The sequence below is a fragment of the Podarcis muralis genome, chromosome 6 (assembly GCF_964188315.1).
Source record: "Podarcis muralis chromosome 6, rPodMur119.hap1.1, whole genome shotgun sequence".
Classification (NCBI taxonomy): domain Eukaryota; kingdom Metazoa; phylum Chordata; class Lepidosauria; order Squamata; family Lacertidae; genus Podarcis; species Podarcis muralis.
Genome location: NC_135660.1, coordinates 99,676,869 through 99,699,951, shown reverse-complemented (window position 1 = coordinate 99,699,951; position 23,083 = coordinate 99,676,869). Strand labels below are relative to the sequence as shown.

The 23,083-nt window shown below is 46.3% G+C and overlaps 1 protein-coding gene across 1 annotated transcript; it reads left to right on the top strand.

Moving 5' to 3' along the window:
- The first annotated feature begins 25 nt into the window (after positions 1 to 25).
- Positions 26 to 18,169, top strand: MANSC1 (MANSC domain containing 1). The gene is made up of 4 exons (XM_028728604.2): positions 26 to 155; positions 11,891 to 12,212; positions 14,487 to 14,627; positions 16,358 to 18,169. Exons 2-4 carry the CDS (start codon positions 11,999 to 12,001, stop codon positions 17,176 to 17,178), a joined length of 1,176 nt encoding a protein of 391 aa, XP_028584437.2. The 5' UTR covers positions 26 to 155; positions 11,891 to 11,998; the 3' UTR covers positions 17,179 to 18,169.
- Positions 18,170 to 23,083: the final 4,914 nt, after the last annotated feature.

Genomic DNA, 23,083 nt, shown 5'->3' with positions numbered 1-23,083 from the left:
CTGTTTCTGAGTGAAGGCGACGTCTGCTCGGGTCCTCCTCTTCCCTTTCCGCAGCTGCTGCTCGCCCTGGCCGCCAACTCCTCCCTTGACTCCGCGCAGCGGTCGAGGAAGCCGGCCACCTTCGTCGGAGGGGAGCGCGCCGGCTGCCGGGCCAGGTAAGCCCCCCAAATCGGAGCAGAATTGAGCCGTGGCCTTCGTGGCCTTCGTGGCCGTGGGAGCGCGTGGGGCTGCAGAGCCGAGCTTGGGATCGGACTCTGCTCCGCTGCTCCTCGGAACAAGAGAAGAAAGATCCGGATCCCAAAGGATCTCTAGGATTCATGGTGGAGAAAAGGGATTGGCAGTCTAGCCTGCAACCTGCAGGGCAAGACGCCCAGAAACGAGGCGTGTCCTCTTCGTGCTGCCTTTGGCAGATGCCGCGTTTCCTCGAAGTCAGGGATGGGGCACCTGTGGCCCTCCGGGGCCGGGGCGGTCCTGCCAACATGGCCACTGGCAAGGGTCAAGGGGAGCTGTAGACGAACAGCATCTGGAGCGCCTGGAGGTCTCCATCCCTGCTCTGGACCATAGTTTCCCACTGTGCAGTAGTTCTGATAGTCCATTCTGGGAACACCAAAACTCCAAGCAAGTCAGCTAACAGAACTTTATATTTTGATGAAGCTTGATTTGTGCCTGGGCTCAGGCTTCTACCCCACTCAGTCGTCTTTTAGTCACAGCCCTCTGCCCTAAAACAGCAGTGAGAAGGCTATTATTAATACTAGAAGCCTGCAGCCAAACATTAGCTGGTTGGCTCAACTTAATGTGCAAATTCAGGCCTCCACCCCTTTTCTTGGACCTTGTAGCCCTCTTGGGGTTGCCAGGTCAAAATACAGCAGTGGCAGAAGAAACCACAACAAGCAGATTAATCTCCATTCATGCAGTGAGCAGAGTCATGTTTCCTCCCCTATCCCCAGTGTCCACACATTGAGTGTGGATGCCCAGGGGTGTAGACATAATTTCCACAGGAACTGAAACCCCAACTGCACAGGGTTCCAGCTTTCATAGAAACTGAAGGGATATGTGTGGACCTCTTCACATTTATCGTGTGTGCAGGGGGAGGCAGTAGTCCAGTGCTCCCACCTGCATCTGTTCTTGGCAGTGAACTTCCACCCTTCCATCACCATGATTACTGTTTGTATTTGCATACCAGCCTTCCTCCCATCAGAGCCCAGTATAACGTCATTAAAATACAATAATCTCAAAATATGAATTAAAAACCATGTATCTGTTAATAATCGGATTCTAGTTTAACACAGCCCACAATACTGCATCATCTATGAGGTTTTGCCACAGCCCTCCTTCCTTGGCTCCTCTGCGCTTCCTCTCCCCACAGTTTTCTTTGGTCCCTGCTCTTCAAGCACTCTGTCTCTTGTCCTGACCCCGACAAGGCCCTTCCTTCTCCCTGGGCGCCTCATAGGGCCCCTCCTGGTCTTTGTGGAGTTTCTTCAGCGTTCTTAGCTCAATTAATGTTTCGTGGCCCTTTTCCTCAAGCAGCAAGGGGGCTGGGGAAGGGTTGCCCTTACCTTTTGTGCAGCCCCACCCCCTGCTCTTGGTTTTTAGAAAGTAAGGGAGGGCATAATGTGGCTAAAATCAGGGCACTGAAGCAGCCAGCATTATCACCTCCAGACTCACCCACATGGCCAGTGTCCAGGGATGGTGAGAACTGCTGTGTGAGGGTCCCTCTCCCCTTCCCCTCATGAGACCCAGACCTCTTTGTCTGCTTCTTTGTATCCCAAGACCAACTCCACACCACTGCTACCTCTTGCCTGGGGCTTTAATTACAACCAAACTGACCAGTTCTCTTCCCTCATAGACATTGTTCTGCAAACTGTTTTGCTCTGTGCCGGTTGTAACAGCTTAGCCAGTTCATGTCAGAGGTGTGATGCAGTACACATTAATAATAGTCAATGGTGCTTAAGAAATAGATTCTTAGAATCATATAACTGTAGAATTGGAAGGAACCACGAGGGTCATCTAGTCCAACCACTTGCAATACAGAAATCTTTTGCCCAATGTGGCCCTGAGATTAAGAGAGTCATGCTCTACCAAGTAAGCTGTGCATCATGGACACTGTACAGAAGTGGAAAGTGACAAACCCTGCCCATCAGTGAATGAATGAGCTCCAGAACAGGCACAAACTATAGTTCTCTTAGTGCTAAATAATTTTATGTAAAATGTTTTTGAACTGCACTTCATCTTTGCAAATATCAGGTCAGCACCCAATGGACATGACTAAAGTAATCATGCCAGAATAAAATGCAATCATACAAAAAATGAAATAAGTAAAACCAATTCTGAAACACTGAATGTAGGAGAGCAGACATATAGGATGATGACTATTTTAGATGCCTGGGCAAATTAAAAGGGTGTTACACAACTGGGTCACCACTCCTTTGTTGCTGCCTAGTGCACCTCCTTTGGCAAAGGAACTCTGGGAAGGCCTTTGTGGACATTCTTGGCCAGCCTGGGCAGATTGAAATGGGGAGAGGTATTTGGGTCTTAAGTCATTGAGGGCTTTGAGGTAAAGATGCCCCCCTGGAACTGGGCTCTGAAGTGAATAGGTAACTAGTACAGCTCTTTGAGAATAATATGATGCCATCTAGCTGTGGCACTTTGCATTCTGCCTGTTATATTCTGCATTGGTTGCGACTTCTGGGACGTCTTCACGGGCAGCCGTATGTAAACACTGTGAAGCAACTGGGGGAGCATGGATCACTGTAGCCAAGCTATTCCTGTCCAGAAAATGCAACGCTGCTGCTAAAGGGTATGATCCTGGATCAAGAAGTCTCCTCAGCTGTGCGCCTGCTTTTTCAGTGCAAGGCCATCTGGAATGGATGGCACACCCATTTCCTGGCCAGTGAGAAGCACCCCTGTGCTACTGTCTTGTCAGGATCTCTTATGGCTTTCCCCTCAACTTGTTAGTCCTTCAGATTCTTCAAGCATTAGGAGAAATGCCATATAAATCACAGGATATTGTTCTTAGAATGGCTTATTCAGCCATCACATTTCCCCCAGGAAAATTAAGTGTGATGTATTAATAATAATGTAATGTGTGACTCTGTCTCACACATCAGGTAATTATGCTGTTTTTTAAAAGAAGGGTGTGGATCCCAGCCCCCCCCCCCCCTTGCCCTCAGTGGATTTAACACAATCTTATCTGTTATGGAGACACCCTTTAAGTCATATAAAGTTCTTTTCTTAGCTGTATGTGCTGAATTGCCCTGTGATAGAAATCTGTTGACACACCCAGTAATCTGACCCACCAGAAGGAAGTATTGCTTTATAATATGGAGTGGCTGGGTTGGATCTGGAGTCACTTCCTTTTCCTTTTCTGGCAGGGCTTTGGATCCGCTTAACTATGAAATATTTACTGTTAAAATAGTTAAGTACTGTTATAGCTCGCTTCCTGGCAAGCAGAAATTCAGCAAGCAAAGACTTCTCTGTCTTGAGGAAATGCAGTTACAGGGGTTCTAAGTAGGGGGAGGTATGGTGAGGGAGGAGGGGCAGGCTGGGTGAGGGGCACACAGTCGTGTGCCAGCCCATAGGCGCCGACTCCATGGGGCCTGAGGGGGCCCGAGCCCCCTCAAAAATTTTATTGGGGGGGCTCTGCCCCCCCCAATAATTAAATTTTTTTTCGCGCGCCTTGGCTCCCTCGTCGCGCGCCTTGGCTCCCGCGGCCGGCGAGGGGAGCCCGGGCCGCGCGCGGCTGCTGCTGCCGCCGCCGCCTCTCCTGGGGGCGCCGCCTCCCCGGGCGGGAACGCTGTGGGTGCGCGAGGGAGGAGGGCGGCCCCCGGGGGCTGGGAGAGCCGGGCTGCCGTGGCCGAGAGGGCTGCTCTGCCGGGCGCCGCTGACATAATTTAAGAAAATTATCGCGCGCCTTGGCTCCCGCGGCCGGCGAGGGGAGCCCGGGCCGCGCGCGGCTGCTGCTGCCGCCGCCTAGGGAGGAGGGGAGAGGGGGCTGGCGGGGGGGGGGCAGGCGGTGAAGGGGGCTTGGCTGCGCTCTCTCTCTCTCTCTCGGGCTCTCTCTCTCTCTCTCGGGCTCTCTCTCTCTCTCTCTCTCTCTCGGGCTCTCTCTCGGGCTCTCTCGCTCTCTCGCTCTCTCTCTCTCGGGCTCTCGCTCTCTCTCTCTCGGGCTCTCTCTCTCTCTCGGGCTCTCTCTCTCTCTCTCTCTCGGGCTCTTCCCGCCCAGGGCTTGTGGGCATCTGCTCTGAGACGAAGATGGAGGTGACTTCCCTTAAAGGTCATGGAATCATAGAGGTGGAAGGGACCCAAAGGTCATCCAGTCCAACCCCCAGCAATTCAGGACTCACAGCTAAAGCATCCCTGGCAGATGCCCTCCCCCCGACCTCTCCCTAAAAGCCCCTTCCCCTGTCTGACTGCTCTCACCACCAGAAAGGCCTTCCTAATGTTTTGTGGGAATCTCATTAAGCCTACAGAGCTATATATGCAAATGGATCTACTTATTCTTTCCCTTGAAGATACATTGATTCGTTTGTTACTGTGGTTTCGATCAATACTTTCCAAAGATCTTTACATTTGTCCATGCATGATCTTTGTCTGAAAGCTCATGGGTTGCAGGAGTTGTCATAGGAGGTTATATTTTTGTCCTCCCAACTGTTATGGAAATTACAGGGGGGGGGGACATCTTTAAAGTTGTTAAATGTTGCAAATATTATGCCTGAATGTACCCTTTCAACTTGACAGCTCAGGGAAGTTACCTAGATAAAATCCTGTAACACAATGTATCAGCCTTAATCATTTTGCAGATGTTAAGGGGGGGGGGCAGAGCCTGCAGCCACCATCCCTTTCCGGTGGGGAGGGGGCAGAGGAAAGACAGGAAGCTTTTCCCTGCAGAGTTAGACCCCTTGGCTGCGTGGCCCTCGGGTCCCTTCAAACTCCTGGGCGTTTTGCTGGTGGGGGGCTGTGTGGGGGCCTGGGCGATGTCAGAAGAGGAAGCTTGCAGGCCTGGTTGTCTGTTGGGGGCAGCAGGAAGAGGCGGAGGGCAGGATGTGCAGCCCCTGCCTGGCTTTCCTGTGGGACCAAGGAAGCGGCTGGGGGGGGGGGGACTTGGCCGCTGGCCTTTGTTGCGGAGGCGGCAGTGTGGGAACGCCAGTCCCAAGGGCAGCCTCTGGGGTCTGGGTGCCACTGCCTGTCTCCTGCCATGGACTTGGCGGGGGGGGGGCTGTGCTATTGGGCTGGCAGAGACTTAACGGGGGCTGCCTCTCCCAGCCAAAGCTGACCCACAAAATTGCAACCCAGTGTGTGTGTTTGTGTGGGGGGGGAACCAGCCTGCACAGGGTAAGCCCCGATGGGGCTCCTGGGCTCCTTCTGATGCATGAAAATTGGAGGTTGTCCTTTACAGCTCAGCTCCCCAAGGGGCTCAAAGCCTCCCAAGTCCATTATCAGTCGGAGACGAATGAGTGGAAGCTGGAAGAAAGGGGGAATCTTTATTTTTCTGTTGAAACAGAGCCCTCCTTCCCACTGACATTTGCAAGGAGGGGAGGACCCCAAACAAAGGTGTGCAGCAGCTTTGAAAGACTTTTCCGGCTCAACATCAGGAAGAGCTTTCTGACAATAAGAGCTGTTCAGACGGTCTCTGCTCCCTGGGAGAGGCTAGGTGGCCATCTGTCAGGGATGCTTGAGCTAAGATTCCTGCATTGCAGGGGGCTGGACTAGATGACCTTGGGGTCCCTTCTGTCTCTATGATTCTATGATTAGCATAATACAAGCATCTCAGGAAGAGGCATCTACCAACAGAAATCCAAGAGTGTGGCTTCTCTCCTGTCTGTCAAGGGACCTGCAGATGCTGATTGCCTTACTTGGCCAGTTCCTTAGGACTGGTACATACAGTCATACCTCGGGTTACAGATGCTTCAGCTTAAGCATTTTCAGGTTATGGATGCACTGAAACCCAGAAGTACCGGAATGGGTTACTTCCAGGTTTTGGCACTTGTGCATGCGCAGAAGCGCTAAATCACAACCTGTGTGTGCGCAGACGCAGCAATGTGAGTTGCGAACACTGCGGGTTGCGAACGTGCCTCCCACATGGATCACGTTCGCAACCCGAGCGTCCACTGTACCTTGGTTCTCGAACAGAATGCGTTCCGGGAGTCCATTCGACTCCCGGAACCATTTGAAAACCAGAGTGCGGCTTCTGCCAGAGGAGCCCCCTGCAGCCAATCGGAAGCCGCACCGGATGTTCGCCCTCCAAAAATCATTTGAAAACCAGAACACTCACTTCCGGGTTTCGATTGTTCAGAAGCCGATTTGTTTGGGAGCCAAGGTGCTCGGCTTCTCAGGTACAACTGAACCTGAGTCCTTGGGGGCGCCGCCTCCCCGGGCGGGAACGCTGCGGGTGCGCGAGGGAGGAGGGCGGCCCCCGGGGGCTGGGAGAGCCAGGCTGCCGTGGCTGAGAGGGCTGCTCTGCCGGGCGCCTCTGACATTGGAACTTAGAAAACTTCCCGGGGCAGGACCCCGGTATGGGCCCCCCCAATATTTTTTATAAGTCGGCGCCCCTGTGCCAGCCCCTCCTCCAACCTGGGGCAGCCCTCAGGTCTGTGACTGCTGTTGTTGAGCGCCAGAGCAGCCCAGAATAAAATCTCCCTCATCCAAGATCTGATTATGGATGAGGAGGCTGATCTGGCTTGCATCACAGAGATCTGGGTGGGTGAACAGGGTGGAGTTGGTCTCACCCAGCTGTGCCCACCTGTGTGAGTGTCTGGAGGCGGTTGGAGGATGGATGGCAGCTAACAGATTGAGGTTGAATCCTGACAAGACAGAAGTTTTTGGTGGGGCAGGTGTGGAGGACTCCCTGGTCTTGTGCCCCTGAAGGACCAGGAGTGCAGCCTGGGAGTCATTCTGGACTCACAGCTGTCCATGGAGGCGCAGGTCAATTCTGTGTTCAGGGCAGCTGTTTATCAGCTCCATCTGGTACGCAGGCTGAGACCCTCCCTGCCCGCAGACTGTCTCGCCAGAGTAGTCTTAGCTGTACTAGTTATCGCCCGCTTGGACTACGGCAATGCACTCTATGTGGGGCTACCTTTGTAGGTGACCCGGAAACTACAACTAATCCAGAATGCGGCAGCTAGACTGGTGACTGAGAGTGGCCACCAAGACCAAATAACACCGGTCCAAAAAATCTTCAGTGGCTCCTAGTGCGTTTCTGAGCACAATTCAAAGTGTTGGTGCTGATCTTTAAAGCCTATTTACTCCTGCCTCCAGTGCCCACCTTCTCTTCCGTTGTCTCTCTTGTGCTGATTTACAGATTGTAAGCTCCTCAGTGCAGAGGTCTATCCTGCTATATTATGTAAAGCATCGTGCAGATTGAGGATGGTAGAAAAATAAGCAAATAAGCTTATAAAATAAGAAAATAAGAAAATAAATGTTATGTAGCCTAAATCAAGTGTAACAATCGCTCAAGTACAAGTGTGTCCAGGAGTTCTCTTCTTTCTTTTCTCATACTCCAAGTCCATAAGAAAGGTTTCAGGAGCTTGGGGAAACCACAGTTTTCTGTGACATTCAAACTGGGAAACTCTGGTTTATTCTCTACAGTGGTGCCTCGCAAGACGAAATTAATTTGTTCCGCAAGTTTTTTCTTCTTGCGAGTTTTTCGTCTTGCGAAGCACGGTTTCCCATAGGAATGCATTGAAAATCAATCAATGCGTTCCTATGGAGACCGTCCGGGGACAGAGGTGAAGTGCCGTGCGCCTTCCCCTCTGTCCCCGGAGATTGCGGGGCTGGCAACGGGGAGAAGCGATCTTCTCCCCGCCGCCCCTTGCTTCAAAAGAGGTCCGGGGACAGCGGGGAAGACGCGCTGCGCTTCCCCGCTATCCCCGGAGCTTGCGGGGCAAGCTTCGTTTTGCGAAGCAAGCCCATAGGGAAATGCGTCTTGCGAAGCGGCTAAGAAAACGAAAAACTCCTTCGTCTAGCGAGTTTTTCGTCTTCCGAGGCGTTCGTCTTGCGGGGTACCACTGTATAATCCAGGATAAATGAAAGCATCATATCTGAACTGGGCCTGCATCACTTCATCACTCGCCCCAGTGACTTACTGTATTTTTCACTCTATAAGACGCACCAGACCATAAGACGCACCTAGTTTTTGGAGGAGGAAAACAAGAAAAAAAATATTCTGAATCTCAGAAGCCAGAACAGCAAGAGGGATTGCTGCGCAGCGAAAGCAGCAATCCCTCTTGCTGTTCTGGCTTCTGGGATAGCTGCGCAGCCTGCATTCGCTCCAAAAGACGCACACACATTTCCCCTTACTTTTTAGGAGGGAAAAAGTGAGTCTTATAGAGCAAAAAATACGGTAATTTCTGTATGCCGGGCTGTTGAGAAAGACATTAGATGAAGACATTAGATGAACTCTCACCTGAACTACGTGGGAGATGATTATAAATTATGATAAGGATCCCCCCCCCCCCCGGACAATATGTATGAGGCTGGAACAAAGGAATTTGCTTCACAAACAAGGCGCAGGATACAACAAAATATTAAAGGTACTGAATGTTCCTAGAGACTTTGGATGCTTCAAGTGGGGAAACACCTTGAAGCACCTGTTTTGTTGAGCTATTTCAATTGTTTTTGTTTGATTTGCTCATTGCAAATAGCAGAAAGTCTGTAAATTTTGATAATAAACCCAATTTGCAATGGGGGTTGAATGATTTCAATTGCAACTGTAGTCCAAAGCACCCTAAGATTGCAAGTCGCATTTCTCCCCCAATCCTCTCAAGCTCTCCCTTTACCTCTTTCCTCTGGTCCCGCACTTGTGCCTTTAAATGTATAACGCAGATGTACATTAAATGTATATAACGTTTTATTGGGTATTCTGACTACAGCACTCCTTAAAGTAACATGGGCAAGAAGGCAATTCAGAGTATTCTAGTACATAAACCAACTGAAGGAAGCCTTTCTGGAAAGCTCTCTTTGGGAAAGTGGATTTTCACAGGAAATCCAGCTACTTTGGTGAAATCTGCCTCAGGTCTAGGAAAGAAGGAAGGAAAGGGCCCAAACACATCCTTACATTCTTGCCCCACCTGTGGCAAATACCACCTATGTGGTGTGAGTCACACATCCCTGAGGTGGTGGTGGTGGTTGTTATGCCTTCCATCTGACTCACACCTGAGCAGAATGGATGGGACAGGAGGCAAGACCTTCAGTGGAGTCCTGGCTCAATGAAGCAGGAGACCTTCCAGAATGTCCCAGAGCTACTAAAATTACAATAAAACCTGCAGGAATCTGACACTGAGCAGCTGGGTAAAGATCAGCTGTAATTGCTTGGTTTAATTTTTTTTTAAGACAAATTTTTATTATTGTTGGTTTTTTAAATGCAAAGGAACATCCAAAAACTAGTAAACACTTATCCAGCATTCAACATTCAGACGTATTACTTTATGTAACCTCTCCACTGAGAATATTGAGCAGTTGGTACGAGATCTTGATTTTGGTCATTAACCTAGTAAAAGAAAGGGGTCCACGTTCCATGGAAGGTGTCTCTATTTGTTAAGCCTGAAATTGTCCTCCTATGTCTGGTGAGACACTCAGACATTGCTGTATCCCAGATAATATTTTCGCATATGTTCATGGGTTTTTCAGTCTGGTTCTTCCATTGCTGAGCTAAATTGTTTGGTTTAATAAAATTAATAATATAATGCAACAAAACATGTCTTTCCCAAATTTGTCTCTACAGCCACAACAAGTTCTGTAACCTTCCAACAGTGTGACTTCACCCCCAAAGGTGCAGCTCCTCCATTGTCTCCCAAGACAGATGGATGCCAATTCTCAGTGTATTTAATTGCCACAAACCTGGTGGGAGCCAGACCTAGCAGACTCCAGTTTGTGACGGTCTTGTGAAATTATGGGTCTCAAATGCAGAAAAACTTCAGAAATCTTGAAATATGTTATCTGAGAGTGTCAGGACATTAAAATACAATCAGAAGCAAAGCTGGAAGAGTTAAATGTTTTATGCTACTTGTGAGGATAAGAGCTCCCTCCTTACATCCCCTTCACTAGTCTCACTATCCTTCCCTTCCTTTTTCATCCCTTCACTCATTGTAAGGATGATTCTAAATTTTTTGAAAGACTAGTGGTTCATATCTAGGTTGCCTACCCAGAAAAGAAAAAGTGGCATGGGAAAGAGAATGTGTTTAATTTGCCTTTTTTCTTAAGCCTTAAACAAATATGCTCATGATATTTTCAACCATATGTTAGATGTACATCGGGTGCAATAAATAAGAGATTACAAATGTAACTATACCTAGGAAAATGATATAAGAGGACAGTTCCAAATTGTTCATCTGTTCCCGAGCCCTGTAAGAGACATTCATAGGATTACACAGTTATTCCATGTGCCAGACTCTTTGAGCCAACACAGCTTCTTTCTTAGCCACAGATCACTGTGGTGTGAGTGTTGTTCGCTTAGAGGGAAGTGCAGAGGTTCTGTGCCCTTTAAGTGCAGTGTTGAGGCATGTGGAAACATGCATGCATACGGAGTTCTCCCTTTTTTGTACGTTCAATGTCCCAAATAAACTACTGGTTTGAGAGTAGGAATGTCTTGCATAAAAAACCCCCAAGAAGCTGATATCAATATATACAATATATTGATACAGTGATATCAATATCAAATACCCCAAGAAGCAGATATCTGAGAAGCTAATGTATACCTCTTGATTTGCAACAAATGAAGCCTGTTGTTTTTCATGAGCTACATGAATAGCAAAGTACTACTGAACACAATGCATGGTTGAGCTGTGGAATTCATTCCCAAAGGATATGATGGCCATCAACTTGGGGTGCCTTTAAAAGAAGATTAGAGAAATTAATGGAGCATAAGGCTACCAATGGCTACAAAACCTGAGGGTGATGTTTTGTCTCCAGTGTCAGAGGCAGTATTCCTCTGAATAGCAGTTGCTTAGAATCACAAGTGAGGAGACGGCTGCTATTGCACTTGAGGCCTCATAAGCGCCCGACCACCTTGAGAGCAGGGTGCTGGACTCAATGGGCCTTTGATTTTATCCAGCAGCACATTGACCTGTGTGCATCCTTTTTCTACTCTTAACATTACTTTTGTTGTTTTAGTTCACATTCCTGCTTTCAGGGCTGTATGGGGTGCAAGGGGAAGTGTTGTGCCTCTGGTGGGGGACATGCCATGCTCCTTCTGGAGTCCCCACCCTGTACTCAGCTCTCACCTGTGGCTCCTTGAAGCTGTCAGCAGGCTACAACGGCCACACCCTGGGAATAGCTCCAACTGGCCAGCTAAACCAAGTGAGGGTAGCCAACGGGTCTCAAACCCTCAGTGAGTTAGGAACTTCCCCTACATGGGAAAAGCAGCTCTGGCGGATTGAGCAGACGAGACCAATAGTGGGTCTAACCACCAAGAAGGCAGTTTCTGCACATGCTGTAGAGGGAAGTGAGGAGCATCCACCTGAAAAGGTAGCCCATCTAAGAGAAGGAAAACTCTGATCCTAAACATTCACTGTCTTGTGGGATATCTTTGGGAGAAAGCAGGGCTAAGGAGTAAGTCCTCCTTTTGGCAACTCCTGCAGCCAACCTGGTGCCAACCCAATTGCTTTGCTTTGCTTTGGACCACATCAGTGAGACTGAGAGGGTGGTGTCACCTGGCCAGCCCAGGACCTCCACACTCACTGCCCAGCCTGGCGCCCTGGGGAGGTCACTGCTAACACAGCCGTTTGACTTCACCCCTGGAGGCACACTCTGTTGTCTTTCAAGACAGATGGATGCCAACAAACTTCCTTTTAATTGGTTTGAAAAATTAATTATACGTGAATATTAATGGAAATGAGAATTTATTTTTGTTTGTGGCATTAAACAGTAAGATATTATCTCATCATTTTTTCACTAGAACAAATGCAAACACCACAGCTTTCTTAAAATTGCTGTACCCTGAGTTTTACTCACCCTGATGGTAACAAAAGAACTGTAAGGAGTCTGTCACAGCTAAGGGAAAGAGATGTCCATCCGGATTGCATGGTGCTCAGCTTGCCTCTTTGCCATGGCCTTTTATACCTTGCCAAAGCCATCCCAAAATCAAGTGTGTTCCACGGAGAAGATGGAGAACATCACTATTGACATCAAAGCAGCCTTTTCCAAAGGCATCCGGGGGGAAGATCCAATCCATGCTTCATCTTGGGAAGCCTGTGTTGATGTCTGCTGCTTGGGTGCAGGTAAAAACGGTGCTCTTTAGGTGCATCTACATTACAGGCTTAAATTAGTTTGACAGCCAGTCATTTCCCCACTACAGGAAACCCTGAGAACTAGTGTGTGTGTGTGTGTGTGTGTGTGTGTGTGTGTGTGTGTGTGTGTGTGAATTATAGAATTCACCAAACTACAGTTCCCAGAATTGAGGGAGGGGTGATTATGGGGATCCATGACAGCTATAGCTGGCCTAAAATCAGTCTATGTTTATCATATAGATGTGTCACTTGACTGCACTTGAAATGAGCTGGGATGGACTGAGTTGGAGCTTGCAATCAATTGTGGGAGCTCAGATATGGCTAGTGCTTTCCTTCTAATCCCCTCTCCAAATGTGACTTCTCTCCCCCCCCCCAACCTTCCAGCCATCCATGTTTCCAGCCACATGTAGTTATATGTCAAGAGCATCTATAGCTCTGGAAATCATGAAGTGCAGAAAATTTAATGTTGAGTATATTCAATAAGAGGGCTTAGAGTCTTGCTTTAATCTGCCCCCTCTAATAGTACTTCCATGATGCTTACCAGACCGCACCCTGAGCCCCCCTGCCCTGGAGCTACTTCCCACTTCCTGACCCTGATGTTTCACTCCTTTTTTGCCAGGCTTTGTCCCCTCAGTCTCAGGTTTAAGACTCAGGAGACCTGCCCACTCTAATCCTCATCTTGGCTGCTAGTCTCACCACCTAGCCTTTTCTAAGCAGCTACGTCTTGCACACATGGAGAGCAGATGCTCCCAGAGTTCATATTCATGCTGCTTTTAGAAAGCCAAGTTCACAGCTGCTGACTAGGATGAATCATAGAATAATAGAATTATGGAGTTGGAAGGGACCCAAGGGTCCTCTAGTCCAACCCCTTCAATGCAAGACTCTCAACTAAAGCTTCCATGACAGATAGTCATCCAAGCTCTGCTTAAAAACATCCCAGGAAGGAGAGTCCACCATCTCTAATGGGAGTTTTCCACTGCCGAACAGCTCTTACTGTCAGAAAGGTTTCCAAATGTTTAGTCAGAATCTCTTTTCTTGTTACTTGAGGCCATTGGTCCTGCCCTCCAGAGCAGCAGAAAACAAGCATGCTCCCTCTTCCGTGTGAAAGCCCTTAAGATATTTGAAGATGGCTATCATATCTCTTCTCAGTCTCCTCTTTTCCAGGCTAACCATACCAACTCCCTCAAGGCTTGGTTTCCAGACCTTTGATTATCTTGGTTGCCCTCCTCTGCACACGTTCCAGCTTGTCGACATCATTAAATTGTGACGCCCACAATTTGTGATTGTCATCTAGTCCAATCCCCTGCAATGCAGGAATGGATTGGTGAGTGCATAGCTAGTAACAGTGGAGTCTTTTCCTTCTCAGAATGGGACAGAGCCGGCTGCTGGTGTGGTTTTTCAACCTAATCTACCTCACAGGGTATATGAGTGTACAGAATGGGAGAAAAAGCACAGGTTGCCTGGTACACCAGAAGGAGGGTGGGATAAAAATGTCACAAAATAAGTTGAAAGGTTAATGAACCAGTTCCTCTGAGTTTTTTCAGCCTCTCCGCCCAGAGGCAGATTTGGGGCAGCACCGAGCCAAGGGGGTGACATAGTGCACAGAATGGAAGGCGAGAGGCAGGTGGCACCAAATTTGGGGTTTGCACAGAGCACCACCCACTGAAATTTGAAAGACCAGAGTCTGCCCTGTCAAGTTCAGAGAGGGCACGGGGGAGGAGAATGAGAGTGGTACCCATTGCTAGTCCTACTCAGAGTAGACCCATCAAAATTAAGGGCCATGAAACTTAGTTTCATTAATTCCGTGGGTCTACACTGAATTGAACTTGGCTGGATGCAACTCTGAATCTCCAACTAACATTGGGCTGTCCTAAACTGTGGCACTTTTGGAGCCTGACAAAGGTCTGGAATTCTTCTCATAGTGCGTGTGACGTCATGACTGGGCTATACCACTTCAGAATGAGGGGAGCTCCGCCATATGAAAAAAATAATTCTCCTTCATATAGAAACTAGCCCATCGGGTAGAAAGCTAGGCTAATAATAACGCTGACTAGCTAGCTAGTTACACAAACATGAACGAACAAACTCTGGAATGGGACAGCCCAGTAACAGGTTTCCCGCCCAAGTGGGAACTAAGCCAGCAAGGTGGAATATTGAGGACTATTCCACTCTAGATTGAGATGTCTTATCATAAATATATCAGATATAAAGTCTCTCCAGTGTTACAGTATATTTAGGTTGTGTGTTTGTGTGTGTGTTTTCCAGACAGCAAGAAGTGCAACTATGTGGTCTTTAATACCAGGAGCAAAGGAAATTACACAAATTGCTACCTGTTCTATTATCCTACTAATGAAACCTTCCTGGTGAGACAAGTGTCAGGACTGGTGACCTACCGAATGATAAAAGGTAAACAATGATTTTTAAAAAGAAAAAGTGTTGATTGACAGTGGAAGATTTTCTTGCTTCATGTTGCTGTTTTATTATTGACTGTTTTATTCAAAGTGTTGGTGCTGACCTTTAAAGCCCTAAATGGCCTCAGCCCAATATACCTGAAGGAGCGTCTCCACCCCCATCATTCAGCCCGGACACTGAGGTCCAGCGCCGAGGGTCTTCTGGAGGTTCCCTCACTGCGAGATGTGAGGTTACAGGGAACCATGCAGAGGGCCTTCTTGGTAGTGGCGCCCACCCTGTGGAACGCCCTCCCATCAGACGTCAAGGAAATAAACAACTATCTGACTTTTAGAAGACCTCTGAAGGCAGTCCTGTTTAGGAAAGTTTTTAATGTTTGATGTTTTTATTATATTTTCAGATATGCTGTAAGTTGCCCAGGGTGGCTGGGGAAACCCAGCCAGATGGGTGCAGTATAGATAATGAAGTTGTGGTGGTGGTAATAGTAATAATAGTAATAATAATAATAATAATAATAATAATAATAATAATAATAAATTTATACCCCTCCCATCTGGCTGGGTTTCCCCAGCTACTCTGGGCAGCTCCCAGCAGAACACTAAAAACAGAATAAAACTTCAAATATTAAAACTTCCCTAAACAGGGCGGGTGGCGCTGTGGGTAAAAGCCTCAGCGCCTAGGATTTGCCGATCGAAAGGTCGGCGGTTCAAATCCCTGCGGCAGGGTGCGCTCCCGTCGCTCGGTCCCAGCACCTGCCAACCTAGCAGTTTGAAAGCACCCCCGGGTGCAAGTAGATAAATAGGGACCGCTTACCAGCGGGAAGGTAAACGGCGTTCCGTGTGCGGCTCTGGCTCGCCAGAGCAGTGATGTCACGCTGACCACGTGACCCGGAAGTGTCTCCGGACAGCGCTGGCCCCCGGCCTATAGAGTGAGATGAGCGCACAACCCTAGAGTCTGGCAAGACTGGCCCGTACGGGCAGGGGTACCTTTACCTTTAAACAGGGTTATGTTGATATTAGGATAAATTTTGATTTTATTATGTATTGCAATCTGTTAAACTGAATCTGTCAAAGATTATTTAGCTGTGATTTCTGCACTGTAGGGGGTTCAACTAAATGATCCTTGGGATCCCTCCAAAACCTACAGTTATATGATTCTAAGATCCAGTCAGTGTTGTGGGGTGTCCTTGTTTTAGCCAGACCATTTGCAGACAACACAGCTTCACCATACCAATAGGGATGTTCCACAGATTGTACAGTTTGTGCATTGTAGTGTTGTGTTAGAGCATCTAAGCATACTTGATCCTAGGAAAGTTTGCTCTTAAGTAACTTCCACCAAATTTAACAAGGCTTACTCGCAAGCAAGTGTGCATAGAATTGTAGCCCTACCAGGAGGCAATTGAACTGAAGGCATGTCTAAACTATACATGTGAGCTAGTTTTGAACTTTTTGACAGTAATGGTTCCCCAGCAAGGGATTCTGGAAATTGTAGTTCTGTGTAGGATTCTGAGTAATAATAATAATAATAATAATAATTCCCAACATTCCTGCAGAATCTGCAATCTCTAGGGTTCTTTGTAAGCAGAATCAGAATGCGAGTCTCCTCTACTGGGGTGCAGGATAGTGATTCTGAAATAAATTAAGGGCTCTTCACCCTTAATTTGTATTTGTGTGGGGACTTGCTTGTTGAAAGTATTAGCAAATAATACCTCCTTTCTTCCTTTTTAGATGCAAAGGTTCCCATGCCAACTCCTCCTTCAGTTCAGCTCTCCCACCCAACTCTGAATGGGAAGTCTGTGTCTGCACTGGCTGCTATGTTCAATCCTCACAGCCCAACAAGCCCTCTGCATGGGTCAGGTCCTTTGCAAAAGCCAATTCCCCCAAAGAGTGTGGAAGTATTGAACCACTTAGATGATAAACACATAGATGAGATGGGTGGACACTCCCAGCATCCACAAAGCAGAAGGGCAAATGGTTCAAAGAGCTTGGGTTCTTCAACAGTGCCTGAACTCAAGAGTTTGTTGTCCCCAAGTACTCCAAATGCTATTGAGCCTGGTATTCCCACTGCGCAGCCCACAGTTAAGTCACCTACTATTACCACTGGCACCCAGCCTGGTACTATAATTCCTCACATGTCTCCTAGAAAGGCAACAACCACTAGGTCTACTACAGCTTATCATAAGAATGCACCTTGGGCCACTACAAATCTAAGAAGAAGTACCACTGTTCCCAACCCATCTACCACTGCTGGATCTAGTGCTGGTAGCCTCAGCCCACTGCTTATGAAGATTTCTTCTGCTTCTTTACATGATGTCCATCTTGGCAATGGGCAACAAGGCTTGAAAGGTGATATGCTTAATGGAGAGCCCAGCAAGGAACATTCCCTTCACTTTGGTGACAAAAGCATACTTACAGCTGCCTTGCTTTTGGGGGTGGTCTTCTTTCTCTTCGTTACAGTGCTGGTAGGTAGAAAGATGCTTGAATCTCTTCAGAGAAGGCGTTACACTAAGCTAGACTACTTGATCAATGGCATGTATGCGAACATGTGACAGAGGAAAAACATGAAGAAGTACATTAGTGGTAAATTTGGAAGCTTTATAGATGGATTGGATTTGTCACAGCAGAGAACATGTTATCTTTCCTACAAGGTCAAGTTTAAATGTTTCAGTTCCCTCACGAATGGAGTTCTCATGTGGTATCTTTGCTTGTTTGCAGTGTGTATCATGTGTTGGTTGCATATTGAATCCCCTGCTTTCTGCAACAAGAAGTCTGTGATAGTTTGGCATTCTATCCCACTTGCATAATAAGGGCAACATTTACATTTAGCCAGAGCAGTTTGTGCAGCAGCCAGACTGGCAACCTCTTTCTCTGAATGGTTGTTGAGAATATGGCATGCAGGAAGGGGGTAATCAGTCTGCCCCAAAAGAGTGGTGATGTTAGACCTTACAGAAACAGAAGGCAGAACTTAGTTTAAATACTGTCTGTGTCTGACTGTATTTCCACACACAGTAAAAAATCAACACAAACATCTGTGTGATTGGAGACAAGATGCCACACAGCACACAAAAGAGGCTTTCAGAGCAAACCATTTTCCATTTCGCTTCTCACACAAAGTATAACACTTAGACCAGGCTTCAGTCAAAATGGGGCAGAGCAAAATGTTAAAAGAAACACGAGGTCTCTGCTAAGAATGGGGACTCCCTGCCATGTTCCTTGTGATCTCATTGCATTGTGCGGTAGGGCCAGTGCAACACGCAGTACAGTGATGTCAATTATGGAGAACTTGAAATGAGTATCCCATTTTAGCAGCAGCCCCACATTAATAGCATATAGCTCTGCCATGAGGGTTTTCTTATGGGAAATATTGCATCATCATTTGCTGTAACAATTAATTTTGAAAAAATGAACCCAAGCACAATTTAGATAACATTTCCCCCTTTAAAAACATTGTTTAGTCACTTGAAGACTATAGCCTACAGCTGCTTCAATGTATTTTGTAATTAGATTAAAACAAATCATATTTGGATTTTCTAAACGGTTTATTGCTGTTTCTGTATGTTTTAAACATAATCATCTGCTCAAATTCTTGGTACAGATACTTTCTCTGGACATTTTGATTCATTGGTCTGCAATTCCTGATATCCTACCTAAATCTGCTCTTCTGCTATTTGAATTCATTGCTTCTTCTCTGTCTACCACTAGATCAGTCAAAATCGGCTTTTCACAGCAATATAGATAAGTGTTAGCTAATGCTTGCAGGAACACCCCCACCCCCATATTCTGCTACTGAATGTGGGTTTTTTTTTCCATTTTAAATTTGCTTACAGATACAGTGGTACTTTGGGTTAAGTACTTAATTCATTCCGGAGGTCCGTTCTTAACCTGAAACTGTTCTTAACCTGAAGCACCACTTTAGCTAAGGGGGCCTCCTGCTGCTGCCGTGCCTCCAGGGCATGGTTTCTGTTTTCATCCTGAAGCAAAGTTCTTAACCTGAAGCACTATTTCTGGGTTAGCAGAGTCTGTAACCTGAAGCGTATGTACGACTGTACTATTTCTTGAAGAGGGGCCCCTTGAACAGTGGGCAAAGTTAATGTTCTATGTGAACACCAGAGGGCAGCAAATATGCTAACATGCAGGCTGCAATCCTAAACCCACCTTCAATGGAGTAAGCTACTAGGTCAGTGTGCTGTGGCACCCTGGGCTGCCTCGAATACTGGTCGGGTGCTGCGTGCAACACTGGCCTCTGTCCCTTTCTCCTTCCTCCTCCGATGCCCTCTCACTCTCACGCGTCTGCCTCCCAAAGGCTTGCACAGCTGTTTATTGCAGCAGCCCTGGCTGCAAGCTGCCCAGGGGAATGGTGCCTGGGGCTCCCAACATGGCAAACAAATATATTCACTCTGCTGACCCTGAGAGCTCAGAAAGATTAGCCACGTCCCAGTGGGGCCAAGAAGGAACAATTTATTGCTCCACCATATATATACGGCATTTATATGTGACTAAATCATTAGCGTACATAAAAATAACTCTACAGAGAATAAAAGAATAAAAGCAAAGCTGAGAATATAAAAAAGGGGAAAGCATAGGTCCATGTTTTCCATTTCAGACAGTGTCCAGTATGGTGTCATCGGTCAACTGACTTCTGCTTAAATAAAAAATAGATTAAATTGCTGTTCTGCATACAGGGCTTTGTTTATGTCAGGGTGCTCAGCGACCATCTCCAGCAGTGGCTAACGGGAGTCCGATGGTGGAAACGGAGAAATCGTTTATTACAAGAGCTGAAGCAGGCAGGAAAATATTTGTGGCTCTCATCCCACTATCATCTCTGGAATTATGTGGAACTCTGGAAATTGCATTGCCAGTTTGATCATAAGCAATAGTGAGACAAACTGGGTGGTATTGCTTTAGCATTCCACATTGCAATCTTTTAAAATTATAGTCTGTCTTCAGACATAATTCTGTTTTTACTGCTGAATCCTTTATTGTGCCAGGGTGCACACTGCCATGTTACAAGGTACAAATTCATTCAAAACTGAGGAGTTTCATCCACTGAAGAAGTTATATGTTTCATTCCTCTTTTATTTACTGCTGTGACGCTGCCAAATTCTAATCCGTCTGGATTTTGCAAGTAGAAGAAAGCTTCAAATAATTCTGCAATACTTCTGCATCGAACCTGATTAGAACTTTCAATCTTTCAATCACTCCTGATTAAAAGATAAAACATTCTCGAATAAGTTTGCCCATTAAAATCTCTGAACAGATCATATCCAACCAGGAGACATACTCAGCACTGTGATTTATGCTACACAGGGAGGTGGAAAGTTGTTATTATTAAATTTGTATTCTGCCCTTCATCCATAGCTCTTGGGGCAGTTCACAGTTTGTAGTCACACAGACTTGGGATATGAGAGATATTGAGATATTGCTGTGAGATACTGTAGAATATAACATAATCCAGCCATGTTTTGTCCCCTTTTTGTGTTCAGTTTTCATTTCTGTCACTGGGAACTGAAAACGTGGATAATTTATACTTTTTAATGTGATGTATGTAAAATAATTGGGATGTGGGTGGCGCTGTGGTCTAAACCACTGAGCCTTGGGGTTGCCGGTCGGAAGGTCGCGGTTCGAATCCTCGCAACAGGGTGAGCTCCCGTTGCTTGGTCTGTTCCTGCCAACCTAGCAGTTTGAAAGCACATCAAAGTGCAAGTAGATAAATAGGTACCGCTCCGTCGGGAAGGTAAATGGCGTTTCCGTGCGCTGCTCTGGTTCGCCAGAAGCGGCTTAGTCATGCTGGCCACATGACCCGGAAAAACTGTGGACAAACATCGGCTCTCTCAGCCAGTAAAGTGAGATGAGTACCGCAACCCCAGAGTCATTCGCGACTGGACTTAACTGTCAGGGGTCCTTTACCTTTTTATGTAAAATAATAGAATCGTAGGGATCCTAAGGGTCATCTAGTCCAACTCCCTGCAATGCAGTAATCTCAGCTAAAGCAACCTTGACAGATGGCCATTTAACATCTGCTTCTAAACCTCCAAGGAAGGAGAGTCTGCCTCTGCCACCTTCTGAGGGAGTCTGTTCCATGGTCAAACAACTCTTAATGATCTTTAGTCAGAATCTCCTTTCTTGTAATTTAAATCCATTGCTTCAGGTCTTACCCTCTAGAGCAGGAGAAAACAAGCTTGTTCCATTTCCCATGGGACAGCCCTTAAGATATTTGAAGATGGCTATCATATCTCCTCTCAGTCTCCTCTTTCCCAGGCTAAACAAACCCAGCTCCCTCAACCCTTCGAGCGCTCTTGTTATTAGCAGTGGTTTCTAAGGCCCATTTGACTTCACTCTCCAGGATGTCTGACTCAAGGTCAGCAACCACACCACCTGGGGTGTACGAGACATCATCTTTCTGGTATAATTCCTCTGTGTATTCTTGCCACCTCTTCTTGATGTCTTCTGCTTCTGTTAGGTCCTTACCACTTTTGTCCTTTATTATGGTAATCTTTGTACGAAATGTTCCTTTCAGATCTCCAATTTTCTTGAACAGATCTCTGGTTCTTCCCATTCTGTTGTTTTCCTCTATTTCTTTGCATTGCTCGTTTAAGAAGGCCTTCTTGTCTCTCCTTGCTATTCTTTGGAAATCTGCATTCAATTTCCTGTATCTTTCACTATCTCCCTCGCATTTTGCTTGCCTTCTCTCCCCCGCTATTTGTAAGGCCTCGTTGGACAGCCACTTTGCTTTCTTGCATTTCCTTTTCATTGGGATGGTTTTCGTTGCTGCCTCCTGTATAATGTTACGAGCCTCCATCCATAGTTCTTCAGGCACTCTGTCCACCAAATCTAAATCCTTAACAGCTGCTTTTTGCTGGCTGAGAGAATGGCTGGTTCTTGAAAACACTGAAGTGTTGGATCTAGAAGCATTGGAAGACACAAGACTTACCCACCCGGGAAGAATGGCAGATGAAGTTGATGGACTATATGGAACTGGCGGAAATGACTGGCAGAATCCGAGACCAAGGAGAAGAGTCGGTGGAAGAAGACTGGAAAAAGTTTAAAGACTATTTACAGAAATATTGTAAAATTAATGAATGTTAGAAGAATGTTGGAATGAAGTTATATGGCTTTAGTAGAAATGTTATAAGGAATTAAGTATAAATAGATTAATAGAATATTAAAGGAAAAAATAAGGTTAGAATGTGTTAAGATAATTATAGGATAGAAAACAGAGGAAGATGGAAAGGAATTGCTGAAACAATTAATAGAAGTGGAATACAAGAAGGGAGGTGTGAGGAGGTCGTTGAAATAAGTGAATGAAGGATAGGATATTGAAATTGTTTGATGTGTTTTAAACTGTTTTTGTTTTGTTTTGTCAGTTTGGTGTGTTGGTGTTGTGTAGTGTTTCTGTATTGTATTGTATTGTTCTTTTTTTTTGGTAGTGTTTAAATTGTTGGAAAGGTAATAAATATTATTTTTTTAAAAAAAACAAATCTAAATCCTTAAACCTGTTCGTCACTTCCACTGTGTATTCATAAGGGATTTGACTTAGATTGTATCTTACCGGCCCAGTGGTTTTTCCTACTTTCTTCAGTTTAAGCTTGAATTTTGCTATAAGAAGCTGATGATCTGAGCCACAGTCAGCTCCAGGTCTTGTTTTTGCTGACTGTATAGAGCTTCTCCAACTTTGGCTGCAGAGAATATAATCAATCTGATTTTGATGCTGCCCATCTGGTGATGTCCATGTGTAGAGTCGTCTCTTGTGTTGTTGGAAAAGAGTGTTTGTGATGACCAGTTTGTTCTCTTGACAGAACTCTATTAGCCTTTGCCCTGCTTCGTTTTGAACTCCAAGGCCAAACTTGCCGGTTGTTCCTTTTATCTCTTGATTCCCTACTTTAGCATTCCAATCCCCTATAATGAGAAGAACATCCTTCTTTGGTGTCATTTCTAGAAGGTGTTGTAAGTCTTCATAGAATTGGTCAATTTCAGTTTCTTCAGCACCAGTAGTTGGTGCATAAACTTGGATTACTGTGATGTTAAAAGGTCTGCCTTGGATTCGTATCGAGATCATTCTATCATTTTTGAGATTGCATCCCAGTACAGCTTTTGCCACTCTTTTCTTGGCTATGAGGGCCACTCCATTTCTTTTACGGGTTTCTTGCCCACAGTAGTAGATATGATAGTCATCCGAACTGAATCCGCCTATTCCTGTCCATTTTAGTTCACTGATGCCCAGGATGTCAATATTTATTCTTGCCATCTCATTTTTGACCACATCCAGCTTACCAAGGTTCATGGTTTTTGCATTCCAGGTTCCTATGCAATATTTTTCTTTACAGCATTGGACTTTCCTTTCGCTTCCAGGCATATCCGCAACTGAGCGACCTTTCGGCTTTAGCCCAGCCGCTTCATCAGCTCTGAATCTACTTGTACTTGCCCTCCGCTCTTCCCCAGTAGCATGTTGGACGC